This window comes from Pomacea canaliculata, linkage group LG14, assembly GCF_003073045.1.
Source record: "Pomacea canaliculata isolate SZHN2017 linkage group LG14, ASM307304v1, whole genome shotgun sequence".
NCBI lineage: Eukaryota > Metazoa > Mollusca > Gastropoda > Architaenioglossa > Ampullariidae > Pomacea > Pomacea canaliculata.
The window spans coordinates 2,968,392-2,983,602 of record NC_037603.1 but is presented as its reverse complement, the minus strand read 5'-3'; the positions used below and the strand labels follow the sequence as shown (position 1 = coordinate 2,983,602).

At 36.6% G+C, this 15,211-nt stretch overlaps 2 protein-coding genes across 2 annotated transcripts; both read left to right on the top strand.

The window, feature by feature from the left end:
* The first annotated feature begins 310 nt into the window (after positions 1–310).
* Positions 311–3,047, top strand: LOC112555862 (transmembrane protein 126A-like). The gene is made up of 3 exons (XM_025224409.1): positions 311–552; positions 1,670–1,848; positions 2,189–3,047. Exons 2-3 carry the CDS (start codon positions 1,685–1,687, stop codon positions 2,715–2,717), a joined length of 693 nt encoding a protein of 230 aa, XP_025080194.1. The 5' UTR covers positions 311–552; positions 1,670–1,684; the 3' UTR covers positions 2,718–3,047.
* A 4,080-nt stretch (positions 3,048–7,127) lies between these two features.
* Positions 7,128–14,334, top strand: LOC112555196 (F-box/SPRY domain-containing protein 1-like). The gene is made up of 3 exons (XM_025223468.1): positions 7,128–7,721; positions 10,291–10,366; positions 10,975–14,334. Exons 1-3 carry the CDS (start codon positions 7,149–7,151, stop codon positions 11,082–11,084), a joined length of 759 nt encoding a protein of 252 aa, XP_025079253.1. The 5' UTR covers positions 7,128–7,148; the 3' UTR covers positions 11,085–14,334.
* Positions 14,335–15,211: the final 877 nt, after the last annotated feature.

The window sequence follows — 15,211 nt, the reverse complement described above, 5'->3', positions numbered from 1 at the left end:
TTAAACATAGATCACGTGACAGAAGGGAGTAGTACCACAGCACAGCCCAAACTTATGATCATAAAGAGCTAGAACATGTAAAGCTTTTCTTAAGGTCTTTTCCCATACAGTTTTTATGGTCCGAAATCCCTCTTCACATTAAAGGCTTTCAAAAATATGGGAAAATCTTTTTTAAGAAAAAACAACAAAAAACAGCAATGATATAGCATATATACGATGAGAAAAATATTTGTCACCCTCCCACCTCTTGACTATTACTACGCTGTATGTCACAGTGGGCACGATCGAAGCATTCAAAAGCGCTTCAGTTTTTAAAAAAAAGAAGTGTATAATCGGACTGCAGGCACTTTTCCTAAATCGAAGGAAAACTCAAGAGAAGTCTTTTGAACCGCGTCATACAAAAATGTGACCCGCTTACATACATAAACACATGGCGCGCATGTCCGGAAGCCTATGCCTGCGACCTTGCGACTGCCTTCAGTTGTATGTTGAATACGCGTTTGAGGCACATGGTTTTGCTTAATCTCTGCTTTCTTAGTTCGGATAAAAGATGTAAGTAACGCTCATTCCAGACCGGAGAATCGTTATAAAAATACCATCGATCCGACTATTTGCATTCGATTCACCAGTTCAGAACATTGATTGACACATGCGTACTTTTAGTTTATATTATTTACTCAAAAGGAAAGTGTTTATGTGTTAACACTGAAATAAAATAAGAACAGTCTTCTTCATCGATGGACCACGGATCGATCATTGTACCATTCCAACCGTTGTCCTGGCACAACTAGACTTATAGAAAAGGGTCATCAAGCACGCATAGTAAAAGTCATTGCCTAATAACTGTAGGGGCTGTGAACTTGGGGTTCACTATGTCTAGGGCACAGCATGTGTACCTTCTGCCTTCTCATTATGTCGACTTAATCTTCTTCTATAAATTAGTTTCATGTCTGTAAAACACCTGAGGAGGGAGCGGTGAGAGAGGTTTTTTCAACCACAGACCTGAGTAGGCTTTGAACTGGTGACTTTCTGGTCCACAGTTTAGTACATTCCCACTGTCCTATCACTAGTGACATAAATAGAAATATTAGAATAATATACATCAACAGATGTATATCAATGCAAAGAGTTTGTAAGGAATTTTAAGGCATGCAGTCATTGACACATACATCATGAAAATGTGGCAACATTTAGTGAACCTAGTAATAGTGATTATTTAACATAACTTAGAAACCTGCGAGAGTATAATATTAACTAATTAAATGTATGGTGCACTTGTAAGCATATAGTTGCTGTATATCATTTTGAATAGGTCTGAAATGAAATATATGTGTGTGTAAGAGAGATACCCATTAACAAAAAAATAAGCAAAGTATTTCATACTTTAACAGAAATAAAGTAACAATTAAATACTCCAGAAGAAAGTTTAGCTAATCCAGAGGATCAGAATGTCTTTGGTTATATATTTATGCCATAAGAATTGTATACAATTTGTATCCTAATTAGTAATATTTCTGCAGGTGGCTATAACTTTTAATTATGTAAGGGATTTCAGGCTAGACTACATAATATATGATACAATCTACACATTGTGACATAAATTCTTTGCTTAGGGCTGTTTGTTATGTACAAGCTTAATTCAAACAGCACAATCATTTTCTTCTTGCAGCAACCAGCAGCTACAATGGACAAACTAGTGAGAGAAAGTCAGAAAGATCAGGTAATTGGTCAAATGGTTCGAATAAAGAAAGGCCAGGAGAAACCAGAAGCCTTTCGCCTGATGACTGATAATGAAGTTCTTCAGATGCAGATGAAAATAATTTTCAATTGGAAACCTCACTCACAAATGTAAGTGAATTGTACTCACTCATTCATCTGGAGAACACATTAAATTACAGAGAAAAAGTAATAGACATATTTTCCAATTTTTAATATTTGTTTAAAAATGTCTATGAAGAGCAAAGCGTCCTTTATAACTGGACTGATCTGATTAAGGTTTCAAGATCTGACTTTAATTTGTCTTTTTCCCTCATGTAGGTGCAAAGTAGCCCTAGGATATAAGCCAGTGAAAGACAAGGTTGGGGGTGGGTATCAGTGGTAGATAGTATATTGTTGGATATAATGTCTGCTGAAAACTGTAAAATGACAGTGTATGCAGACAGATCTTACACAACTATTTTGTTTTCAGGTGGCCATTTTCCTGGGGTGTTGGCATTCTTGGGGGTGCAGCCTGCTTAACTGGACTTTTTGTCAACAATATTTGTCGACAAAAGCTCCATCTGATGACCTTCGCACGTGTTTCGACCTTTGCACCAACTGTGGTTCTTCCTGCCCTTTTAACGACCACCTTGCACAATATCTTAATAACAAATAACATTTTATTGGGAAACTTCCCTTGTACTGTTTGTGCTGCTACACAATCTGGTGCCATTCAGGCTGCTTTTGGAGCAGTATATCCAATGATAATTGGACCACTTGTATGCATAATAACAGCACGCAAATACCACACTTACGCTGTTCCAAGCGTCAGAAATATTTCAGAGCTATCATCGTTCCTTCGAAAGACCACGCCTGTGGCCGGGTCATTGATGGCTTTGCTTCTAGTTAACTTTGGACTTGGTATGCTGATTTCTGAAAGAGAGACTACACTTTTTACAAAATATTTGAGTCCATCTTTAGCCTCTCCCAAAGAGTTTGATGACGAGGGATTCAAGTGAGAGATTTTGTTAAAATTATATCTTTATGATTTTTTTTTTTTATGTAAGAAGAAAATGGAACACATAGAAGGCACGTAGAATATTACTCATAAAACAAAAACTTCTAATAAATGATGATGAAATGTTTGATAAGACTGTTTCAAGTTTTTATGATGTGTTTGATTATGGTATATGTTTGTAAATTGATTTTGATATGAGAATTCACCAAGCAGTCCTAGATGGAGTTTTCAATTCATAACCGAGAATTTCACTTTCAGTTAGCATGTTCCAAACTTTGAAGGTATGTTTTGTTTGTGTGTTTAGTTGTTTTATTAAAATTTTGAACCTATATGTGTATGTTTTAATTTGTTTTTTTGTTTAAATTTTTGCTAGTTACTATTACAGAATAAGCCCTATTGAAAAGCCACTTTAGACGACACCACCGTCAAAGATAACAGGTTGCCAGTCTAGGGGAAGTAACTACAGCATAATGTATAGTTTGTGTTCATGAACTACCTCCCTTTATTGAGGTACCAGGGTCGTATATCTCGCTGTTCTATTATGAAGTCACTTATGTATCATAAAGCGGATAAAAAGAAATTTACACTTTGTAAGAATCAAACCACGAATCTTTCACCTAATTAACTAAGATTTTGTAGGCTACTGCACTACAGCAGTGGGAACGACCGGAACTGTAGTGGTTAATGTAATGCAAAGAAAACAAATTTTATGCCCTGCGGGCAAGCAGCTGCTGTAACTGCGAGGAGACTGCAGACTGTGAAAAGACAAGCAGATAATAATATACCGTTGATGGAGATGACAGAAGCATTTTTATAAGGCGTTCTGCGTTATAGTTGCTGAACAATTTTCAACAAAAGCGGGCAAAAACCATTTAAAATCTCGATGCAAATTAAATTCCTTTAAAATTCGTAGCCACGTTCTAAAACACAGCATATTCTTCTTGTTGCTAATCACCCCCAGTGGAGCATAGGGCAGCAACTACACCCCGCCATCGGACCCGGTTCTGGGAGTCCTTCCAGTTGGGTCCATGTCATGCCAGCTGCCTCCAGCTCGCTGTAGACTGATCTCTTCCATGTCTGTCTGGGTCTCCCAACCCTGCGCGTCCCCTGTGGATTCCAGCTCAAAGCTTGTCTTGATAAATTGTCGGCTGGCTTTCGCAAGGTGTGACCGATCCAACCCCAAGTCCGCTTCTTGATGTCTTGGTTCGCTGGTTTTTGGTGGGTTCTCTCCCACAGGTCTGTATTGGAGATATTCTCTGGCCATCTGATGCTGAGGATGTGGCGGAGTCATCTGTTGCTGAATCTGGTTGGTGATGGTGTTTGTCATACGCCATATCTCAGATCCATATAGAAGGACTGACTTTACATTTGTGTTAAAGATGTGAATCATGGTGTGTAGAGATAAAGACTTGGAGTTAAAGATGGGTAGCAGGGTGTGGAATGCAAGCCTGACTTTATTTATTCGGCTTCTTACACCTTCATCTGCACCTCCAGCTTTGCTGACTATGCTTCCAAGGTAGGCGAAGAGGTCAGTCTCTATAATACATTCCCCATGTAGTTGAAGTGGGGCTTCTTGCTTGTTATTGACCCGCATTATCTCCGTCTTCTTGATGTTGATGGTCAGGCCAATCATTGCTGCTTCTTCTGAGAGCCGAGTGAGCTTTGTCTGTGCGTGTTGTTGCTTGTGGGACAACAGGCCGATGTCATCCGCAAAGTCGAGATCCTCAAGTTGCCTGACGAAGGTCCACTGATCGCCCATGTTGCTGTTAGAGGCTGTTTTTCTCATCCAGTCTATGACGATCAGGAAGATTGTCGGCGAGACCATACAACCTTGAAAAACACAACATATACATATCTTTCATTAATCAAAATAATGATCAAAGAGGAAGGTAAAATGTGTTATAAATCAATCACCCCACCCCACCCAAAAAATTGGTTTAAATCCATCTGTGGGATGCAATTACCGATCACAACGTGCACATTTTAATCGCAAATTTCAGATTAATGAAATAAAGTTATTTTAATGAGTTCCATTAAAAAAGCTTACTGAAATGTAAACATCAAATTTAACTTGTTCATATGAAGAACTAATCACTGGTCCCTAAACTCCACCGTTTTCACCCCCCGTGACTAAGGAAAATGAACATAAATTTCAACAGGTGTGTCTTGATTTGAACAAATATCCCAAATTATGGCAGATTTATTAAAAAGGGATATACTAAATCTTACAAAAAAAGTGTTATACGACGCTAAGTCAACAAGAAAAGTAAACAGTAGCAAACGATTATACTGCAAATACTTTTGCGTGCTTCTCTGTTGTCCAAGTTGCTTGATTTTTATGTGTAAGATGTTGCTTTAATTGTATTCTTGAGATGTTTCTTGCTCTTGATTTTTTTTTTTTGGTCATTATTTAATTTGATAAGTTCTCTTGATATAACTCTATAAAGCTTATATTTTTGCTATTAAATGCTTATACCTGAGTTCACTTATACGTCTGCCTCAACAGACGATTTTGGAGAATTGTTATTGCATGCGATCTTCACCCCAAATTTGATACGCGTAGCGTTCTTTGACCATATGTCGGCTCATTCAATATGAAAAAAAAAAAAACAAAAACCAACTCATCGACATTGCTGTGTACTTTAGTGAACAGTTCAGGCCTACAATTTAGTGTCCAGCATTATCCACTGAGGTATGTCTAAAGGATGAGCGAATTAAAAAGCTTTGCTAGTAAAAACTGGTCTGGGTGTATGAGTTTATTTGTGCATGTTCCCATGAAGAGATGGGATAATATTTTTAACAGGTTCTAAACCAGCCATACCCGTCAGTGCTACCGAAATCATCGAAGCGGAAGAAGACCTAGATATCAACACCGGTCCCATTTCATTATGATGAAATTAAGGAAGCCATTCACAAAATGAAGAATAACAAAACGCCAGGAGGGGACGGTATATGTGCTGAAATGCTGAGAGCAGAAGAGGTAGAGACACCGCGTATCCTACATGGCATCCTCCAGAAGATTTGGGACAGTGAAAAAATCCTTGTCGACTGGAGGAAAGGTGTTATATAGTCAAGCAGGGCTTCTGCTTACGCAAAAAATTGTGTACAGTGTGCATTAAAAGTTCGGAGGACCCCTTCAATTTTCGTCAATGGGGTCCCCTTCAAATTTGGACAAAGAACAGGGACCCCTTAAAAATCTGAAGAAGGGGTCCCCAAAGAATTTAGCCTTAGCAGAAGCCCTGAGTCAAGATAAAAAAAAATAAAAGAGAGAGAGACCTTGGCGACTGCAATAACTGGAGATCGAAGCATATACATTGCTATCCTTGACCAGCAACGTTTTCAGCCGTATATTCCTCCAGGTCATTACAAGACTCCATACTCGAATAAGAACAAGCCGGCTTTCGAAAATGACGACCATGGATCGACAATTAATATCTTTGTGCTGCGACAGATCCTGGAACAATTACAGGAGTGGAACAGTCCACTGTAAGTGGTAGTAAATGAAAGAGTGACTGCCTATTAACTTTTCACGCCTTTTTATAGTGGGCAAACTAGAGGTGAGTGCTAAGATCGTGTGTACACAGACGTGTAGTCATTGAGCGCGTATAGGCGATTAGGTTTACTCGGTTGGTATCTTTGCAACTGCTCATAAAGGCAAAGCCAGAAAAGCTTGATCAATTATTTAAATAAAAGATCAGCCTGTCATAAATGACATCTACACGTTGTAAACAAACAGACGACAGCGGACGATAGACAGAACGTTCGTTTTTTTACGACGGCGACAACTTCCCTAAACCACCGCAGTAAAACAATCAGACACCCAATACCAGCCCCACCCCCGCTGCATTGTCCTTTCCACAGGGACATTTTAAATCAATTTCTTTCCATCATTAAAAACCATGAGCTCCAAACGAAACAATTATTCTCAAGGTAGTGCACAAGACACGGAGACACAGTAAGGAGGGCACGCAAGTTCACGCAATGTCGAGTCAAATTTATTCCTATTTAAAAATATTTATCATAATACTATGCTGGCGACACAGACACCATCCATTTTACAACACCCCTACTTTACATAACTTACTCTTGTTTGTAACTAGACACTGCGTACGAGGGGAAAAAAAACTGAGTTGAGTGTGTAGCAGGGCAGGTGTATGATGTCAATGAAATGCATGCCATTGAAGTTCATTCATTCATGCTTTCAGCCGTAGCAGACGAAACTAGTCCGAGCAATTAAGAACTTGAATTGCAGGAACTTTTCATGAAAAGTTTATATATGGTATGATGTGTTGAGATGTATTTAGCTCATGTGGGGACAAAATAAACAAGAGTAAAGCTTTTTTTCTGATGGCTGTAATTTTTTTGCTGTGGAAAATCGTGCAGGAAGCAGGTATATCGTGAGTTCTCGTAAAACCTCAGCAGAACAACTGTCATGGCGGCAGCGAAGCTACCACATCGTGCTCTTGAGGTTATATTTTCATATTTGGATATATCTGATCTTCGAAATTGTTCTCTTGTGTGCAAAAACTGGTACAGGTATCTGAACGACGAAAATAACGATGTTTGGCGGTTACACTGCGTAAGGAAGCTTGCAGAAGAAGCACTTAAGTCGGACATCCTGAGCAACGTGCCTACTTACAAAGCGAAGTTGCGCGCATTTTACCACGCTTGGAATCCAAATGATTGTTCTAGGAACATCTACGTCAAGGCAAACGGATTCACTATTCATCGCAATCCAGTGGCACAGAGCACGGATGGGGCGAGAGGCAAAATTGGTTTCAAAACAGGTCGTCACTGCTGGGAGGTTTGGTGGGAAGGACCTCTTGGAACGGTAGCCATGATCGGTCTTGCTACACAGAATTCGTCTGTTCAATGTCAAGGGTACACCCCTCTGATTGGAAGTGATTCGCAAAGTTGGGGCTGGAACCTTGTGGACAATCATTTAATTCATAACGGAGATAGTCAAGGGAACTACCCACTGTTGAACAATGCTCCGAAGTACCAGGTAGAAACCCCCTTTTTTATTTCTATTTTGTACGTCATAGAACATCCTGGGAGGTTATTGACCCAGTTCTACGGTTGTCTCTCCTTGAATGGGAAATTCCCAGTGTTGATTTTTGACTTGAGTTTTGCTTTCTCACGATTATGTAGTCAGTTTATACGAGAGGCTATACACTAAATCACGTAAACATAGCCATTTTTATGCTTTACTAAGTACAAAATTATGGCTTCATCATCATCATAACAGTTATTATTTTCTATTTTTGAAAATGCATAGTTTGGTTGCCAATGTCAACGTTTTTTTCGTTCCGAATTTTAATATTGTGAATGATAATTAATGACTTGAAAACTTAAAAAAATAACAGTTGACAGTTTTTTCAGTTTTAAAATATGGTCTGAGAAAATGAGTGTCGTAATAGTTTAAATGTTGATGCGTTACAATTAACTGGGTTTTGTCATGCTGTGATGACTATCAAAAACTGTTAAAGAAGAATAAAATTTCTTTCTTTACAAAAGTATTCTTTACCCTCATTCCAAAAGACCTTCTCAACCTTAATCTAATTATGTTTTAGATTAAATTATAAAAACCATTACTCCCTGCTAAGAACAGCATGCTTGTTGGTATTATCTATAGTACTATCTGGCATAGCTGGAGTGCTAAATTGCAATACTGTATGAAACTGATTGCAATTCAATAAAAAAAACAAAAACCCACGTTTAATATAACCTTACCATCAGGGGACATGACACAAATAAATGGGGCGACATTACGAAAGCTATCTAATCCATATCCATAATCTCTTGTTTGTCTTTTCTGTTATGGTGGCAGTTATATTATGACTATTATCCATTTGTTCCTTATAACGTAATGCAGATAAAAATTGTATGTTGCTACTTCACAAGATTCTTCTGTAAAAGTTGAAAGTTGATAAAATTAGTTCAACATCTTACACAGACCAGCTGAAACCATTTCCTTCAAACACTTTTTTTCCCACCCAAAGAAATGGTTGATGCATAAAAATATCGTATTCCAATTTTTAGCCTAAGACTGCTGGCACAGAAAGACACACACTGAGGATTATATTGTTGCATTTGCTATAATGTTGCAGCTATAACATACTGAACCAATTAACTGTTAACTTAAGAAATTAGGTTTTGCATCTTTATTTTTAATGTTGATCTTTGAGCTGGCAACCCATCTTGATCTGAGTTAATGCCATGTGTCTAAAGCAGATTTTCCCCATCCATACTATGGTTTTCAGACCCTCACTTAAAATATTTGAGGGTTTTGGGACCTGTCCTGATAATCAGTCACATCAATGTACATTTCTCTATAGTATCATAACATTTATCTCTGATGTCATATTTTATACTTATAAAAATATGTTACTAATATTTGATAATGTAATAGTAAAATATAATCTTTTTGGTATGGCTTGTCACAAAATATCTTTCACAATAAGACTTATAACCTAATTTCTGTTATGCTTTCACAGACCATATGCCAAATCATTTTATGTTTAAGACCTTCCAGGAGACCCTCTTTTTAAAAACAAAATAATTAACTCAATATAAACAAATCAACACAATTGATCTGTAGCTATGAAGATGTTTGCATCTACGAGTGTGAACTGCATAGGAAGAATTCTTAAGTGATTTATGCACATTCTGTGTTGTGTTAAACCCTAGATTGAAGAGAAATGCTCGACATATTCATTCAGAGTATGCTTTCTTTTCGGTGTTAACTTCTTTCATTGGGAAAGTGTGTGCTGAATTGAGAGCAACTGCACTCTTATAGGCATGTCAAACAGGGTTATACAGAATTATGTAAAAGGTCTCCAGAAGAAAGCTAAGGGTCCTATAGTTAGTGCCATAAAAGCACCACACTGTAACAGGATATAATACACTGTTTCAGCTGTAACAGGTTATAAAGTAATAAATCATTGCCTGAACTATAGCAGATAACCATGTGCTGGAAGGAAGGAGACAATTGTAGGGGAAAATAGTGCACGTCTGGAAGCTACAGCTGGGTGGTTTGTTTGCATGGGTCATTTACTTGTTAGCCAGAGCATAAATCAGCTGGTAGCTGTCTCCTTTTAAAGTCTCAAAGAGACAGTAACCTGGGCTTCTAGGACAAACTAGGTTTTGGATTGTATAGCTGCCAAAGAGCTTGCAAAAACTGAGCTTGCCTCCTTTGTTTTTTTCCCCACTTATGCTTCAATATAATACTAAAATTTTAGTTTGTTCTAAACATGAACCACCCTAACACATTTTTCGTTCATTTTTTACTTTTAAAGTAATCTTCCTCGTTCTGACTAATTAATTAAGCCAGGCCTAATTAATTACACATTATAAAGAAATGTGTCTTGGATAAATCTAGTGTAGCAGTAGCTATTGGGGTTGTCCAAGTAATGTCTTGTTGTGCCTTGTGTCTTTAATAAATAGTTCCTTGGTGCCCTACTGCTGGTTGTTGGGTTTCATATCCTTATCTACTGTTCAGTTCTAGGCTGCCTTTTTACAAGCTGTTTATTATATATAGATATTATTTTATTGTATTGCCTTCTTTTTGTCAGGTTGGAGAAAGAATACGAGTTATACTTGACTGTGAGGACAACACATTAGCATTTGAGAAAAACTATGAATTTTTAGGTAAGAAATGAAGAAGCTTTCTTTTTTCCTTTGTTTTTTGATAATGTGTTATCTAGTTTAACACAAGAGACAGAGAGAAACAAGGGAGATTAGAACAAGAAAGGAGTAGACCTGTAATGCTGTACTGCACGTTTCCCAGCATTGTAAATCTGTATTTACTGATTAATCGAAGTAGTGATTTATACTTTTTAGATGACACTGCACAAAGAACACTCAAAGAATTTATCTTTCTCATACCACACATTCTTTTTTTAAACTTGTAATACCCTGAATCACTTGTTTTTATTGTTCAGATTGTTACTATTAAAACAATCAATAATATTTTATGAAGAGTCTCTAATTTGGTACATAATTTATGTTATACAGTAAGACTTTCTAACAAACTAATGTTCATTTATGTATCTATAGATGTAAGTTTTCTTATTTGTGGTTATTCTCCTTGTTTAATAATTCAAGAAATGATAAGAGATTGCTTTTAAGATCTCATATAGCTGCAGAGTATCTTCAACACAGGGTTGCTGTTTTGTGATGAAAAGATGAGGCTGAGATCCAGAACACTACAAACCCAAAACCAAAAATGGCATTCTATCAGATGACTTCCTTTGCAGGTGTCGCTTTTCGAGGGTTGCCAGACACACGGTTATTTCCTGCAGTGTCTGCGGTCTATGGCAACACCGAAATTTCTATGGTTTATTTGGGACCACCGCTGGATGGTTGAGAGAAAAAGAGATCCATTCTCGCTGTCTGAGGAACATTTGTGTCATGTCTGCATTATTGTCCGACTATTATTGTGTCATTGTGTGTGTATGGAAAAGGGTTCGGGGTGGGGGTGGAAGATTGACAGAATCATGTACACACAAAAATGGACAGGGGTGGGGGATCAGGTATGGCAGGTTTTATGTATAATGGTGTGTGTGTGCATTCATGCATGGGAGAGAGATGAATACAAGAGAGAATGATGTGTAATTATACAGAAATTGTTTTTAAAAATAATGTTAAAATGTGCTCACTTTAGATGAGGGTGTATGCATTCATGCATGCGTATGCTGTGTAATGCACCTGCTATCACACTGTTGCACAGTTGTGAACAAATACTTGCATCAGGTTTTAAAAAAAAGCCTGCACAAGCAAGTTTTTTTAATGTTATGTGAATATTTTGCTCCATGTGTGTATATATATATATGTTTCTCTATGTTTAAATCGTGTTGTGTTTGTGTCATTAGTCCATTCATCATCAGTGCATTTTGTTGTACATGTTCATTTCCAACATTTATTTACAATTTTAGCAGCCTGCAGTTTTCACCAGAAATGAGTGTGGTCAGCAAACAGATATTCAAATTTTACTGGGCAGGTTTTAAAATGAAATTGTATTTTTTTTTTAAAAAAAACCACTCGTATACTTTCCTGATTTAAAGTGTTAATTGTCTCTTGTAATGTGTACTCCTAGCTACATGCATATCTTTAAATGATGCTATTTTGGGGCATTGAAAATTCTGTCATGATTTGTTTAACTACTGTGCTTGTGATAATATTTTTTATGCTTAATTTGGATGTATAAATTCTAGAAAAAATATGACTGGAAGATTGACTAAAATACTACAAAAGTATTAATCTTGCATTCAGACATACTCTCTATTTTCCTGCTGTCGTCCTAAACTGCTGGCTTTAGTCTCCTGCCATTTGTACAAATAAAGTTAAAGCAGGATTACTTAAGGTGGTACCCAGGCCATAATGCCCACTTTGCACTGCAGTAATTGACTTGTTTTAGGAGACTTCATATGCATTGTGTGTGCTAGTCTTTACATCTTGTGCACCAACTAGATTTACAGAATAGAAAAGGTAATTATGAGCATCAACAGCAGCATGTGTCATTTTTAGATTCACCATTGCAGTTGAGAGATGTTTTTATTTTCTGTTGGTTTTTTTTTAAATTTGTTTTTCTTGTTACTATTTTTTAGATTGACCTTGTCTCCTTGTATCACTTCACAGGCTCGAAAAGGCCAGTTTCTGAAGGTAACAGAGAGATGTGTGTGAGCGCGAATGTGTTAAAATATAAGTATATTGTGCATACCCTTTAAAGCTATAAAGCGTTGTTCATTTATCAACATACCAGTTACCATTTGCTTCTTGCTCTTTTAGTCCTTTTTTTAAATAGAATAAGTATTTGAGCATTTATGACACAAAAGCATGTACACATGTGAAGTTCACTGTATGTGCATGTGATCGTAGATTCAGAGGCCATTTCCTCTTGCAGCTTTGTAGAAACACAGGGCTAAGATCTCTTCTCAGTCTGTCTTGTGGTCCAGGATTGCTACATGATTGTTAAAATTTGGGTTGTTTTGCGGATGTGACTCTACTGTGCCTGCCACTGACTACTCGGCCAAAGATATTACCACCTAAAGGCTTGCATCCCTGTCATTGTCTTCGGCCTGTTTTCAGAGGATGAGCTAGAACTCAATACCACTTCCACCATTCCAGTGGTGTTAGATGTCACATTTATGCCATGTTGTGCAAAGAGGTGGCATTCTTCTTGCGAGTCCATGTAGGCAGTGCATCAGCAAGAGTCTCTGCTAGGCCATTACATTGCTGACCAAGCCCATTGGTTTATTCTGTTGATAAAACTATTAGACATTAAAGTTTGACTGAAAAATAGTGTTTGCCAGCACTATTGTGAGCAGTACTTTAGAGGTTGTGAGATGATGCAAGCACATAGTAATTATGCAAACTCTCATTTATAAAGTGATTTAGTGTAATATCTCCATACTGGTAAACTATGAAAAAAATATATCTTCAGTCAAGGATAGGGCATTCACTGTGTAATTCTTTCATCACTGCATATCACTTTGTTAATATTTTATCATCACAGAGTTTAGTCCTTGCAGCGTAATCCTCAAAATGGCTTTGTTGCTGATTGATGATTTAAATAACAGCCCTGCGGCACTTTCAGAATGTGTTTAGCAATGCTTATTTATTATCATCTTTGTCATTGACATGCTGCAGTGGTAAGAAAGTCTTGTTAGTAAAGGTAATGAAAGCTTCAGCAATCTGTGAACCTCTTTTTTTCATCTGGACAATTTTCCTCTATGTTTTAATCATTAGTGGAGTTCTGAAAAAAGGCAGACATTTGCTTCAAATTTTTGTTCCCAAGAAAAAAAGATGATTTTTTTCTTTTAGAATATCCATTTCTTAATAATCAGCTCTCCTATTTCTATTGACAAAAGTGTTTTTTAAAACCAACCATAAAGTTTACAAGCAAATCATACATACATTTCAGCAGCAATCATTTTATTTTTGTTGATCTGTTTTTTAATCACAATATATTAATTGACAATGCTGCTAAAATGGAAATACGTGTAGATGAAATTAGAATTGCATCTTTGTTTATGATCTTGGATTTTAAAAGTTTTAAGTGCTTTTTTTTTTTAGGTGATGATACAGGAGAAATGTTAACATCCAGTCTTGATCTAATACTGTTATCATCAGGGTAAGGGATCATCACAGTTGTAGACATTTTAAAAAAGAAATTCAGAAAGGAATACATGGCTAAGATATTGGAGTAGAAAAAGTACAGTGATGTTTACTGCAAAATAATGATTGATTAAAATGACAAAATATTCTGCCCCATTTTGTAAGAACACAGCATCCTAAATCCTTTTAACAACAATTCATTTTAGCACATTTATTAAATATCCTTTCAAAGGATTAGAAATTGTGACCACTACGTAGCTTTTTTCATGAAGAGAGAAAAATAGTGTAGAAGGGAAAAATTACCATTTTCATCAGTTATACAGCCCTACTACATCACATCAATTATTAAAGAAATGTTAAAATGTTTATATAACTGCTTATGGTACTAGGTAAAGTAGCACTGGGCTTGTTTATGGTTCCCAGTCACTTAATCCCCAGACACTTCATCCCCGACACTTCATCCCCGACACTTCATCCCCTAGACTTTTAATCCCCAGACACTTCATTTAATCCCTAAACTCCTAACTATAAAAATTATGAAGTCAGCGAAAATTTAATTGAAATTCAAATTCAAATCATGCTTTTAACTTCAACGTCATTTGAACATCTACAACATTAGTAAAGTTCATATAAGCTAGTAAATTTAATGTTCTTCAACAATATGATATGAAAATTGTTCTTGAGTGTCGGGGATGAAGTGTCGGGGATGAAGTGTCTGGGGATTAAAAGTCTCGGGGATGAAGTGTCTGGGGATTAAGTGACTGGACACCCTTGTTTATACATCAGTACAGGTATATTACAGAATATTAAAGTCACAGATGTGCAAATATGCTTTGATTTTAATTGCAAAGCATTTAAAAAGCTATAAAGACCAAATTCCCTCTGATGCTTTAATTAATAGTTTGACACTTAAAACAACACTATTTTGTTTGTAGATGCATTTTAGAGCATTGTTGTTAAGAAAAAAGACAATATTACACATAAGTTTACTGTCACCATGTCTCAAATCTCATCTTCACTGCAGATTTTGTGCAAATAGAATTTTCGGTTATGTTTCAATTATATCAAGCTAGAAAAAAAATACAATGTGCCTTGTTCTGTATGCATCAGTTTTACCAGCATCCAAAAACTTTCTGAAATCAAAAAAAGGATGTTTCAGAATGAAAGTGATTCTCATTGTTGTGATCAAAACAATGGAAGATGACACCATGGTGGTTTTGCAAGTGCAGTGAACACTTATACTGGTCTGTTTGAAATTAGAAGTAGGTCATTTCCTTTTTTTATCTCTCTTTTTATTTATTTTCTTTTTTTTTTTTTTGCAAACCATTGGCGTTAAAAGCATTGTGATACATTTGACAGACAATACAAGAGTACAAA

Bases quoted from the DNA above. Each gene is read 5' to 3' on its own strand.
- LOC112555862 (XM_025224409.1), top strand. From the start codon at position 1,685: ATGGACAAACTAGTGAGAGAAAGTCAGAAAGATCAGGTAATTGGTCAA. The intron at 1,849-2,188 runs GTAAGTGAATTG...TTTTGTTTTCAG, and splicing joins TGGAAACCTCACTCACAAAT to GTGGCCATTTTCCTGGGGTG.
- LOC112555196 (XM_025223468.1), top strand. From the start codon at position 7,149: ATGGCGGCAGCGAAGCTACCACATCGTGCTCTTGAGGTTATATTTTCA. The intron at 7,722-10,290 runs GTAGAAACCCCC...TCTTTTTGTCAG, and splicing joins ACAATGCTCCGAAGTACCAG to GTTGGAGAAAGAATACGAGT. The intron at 10,367-10,974 runs GTAAGAAATGAA...CTTCCTTTGCAG, and splicing joins GAAAAACTATGAATTTTTAG to GTGTCGCTTTTCGAGGGTTG.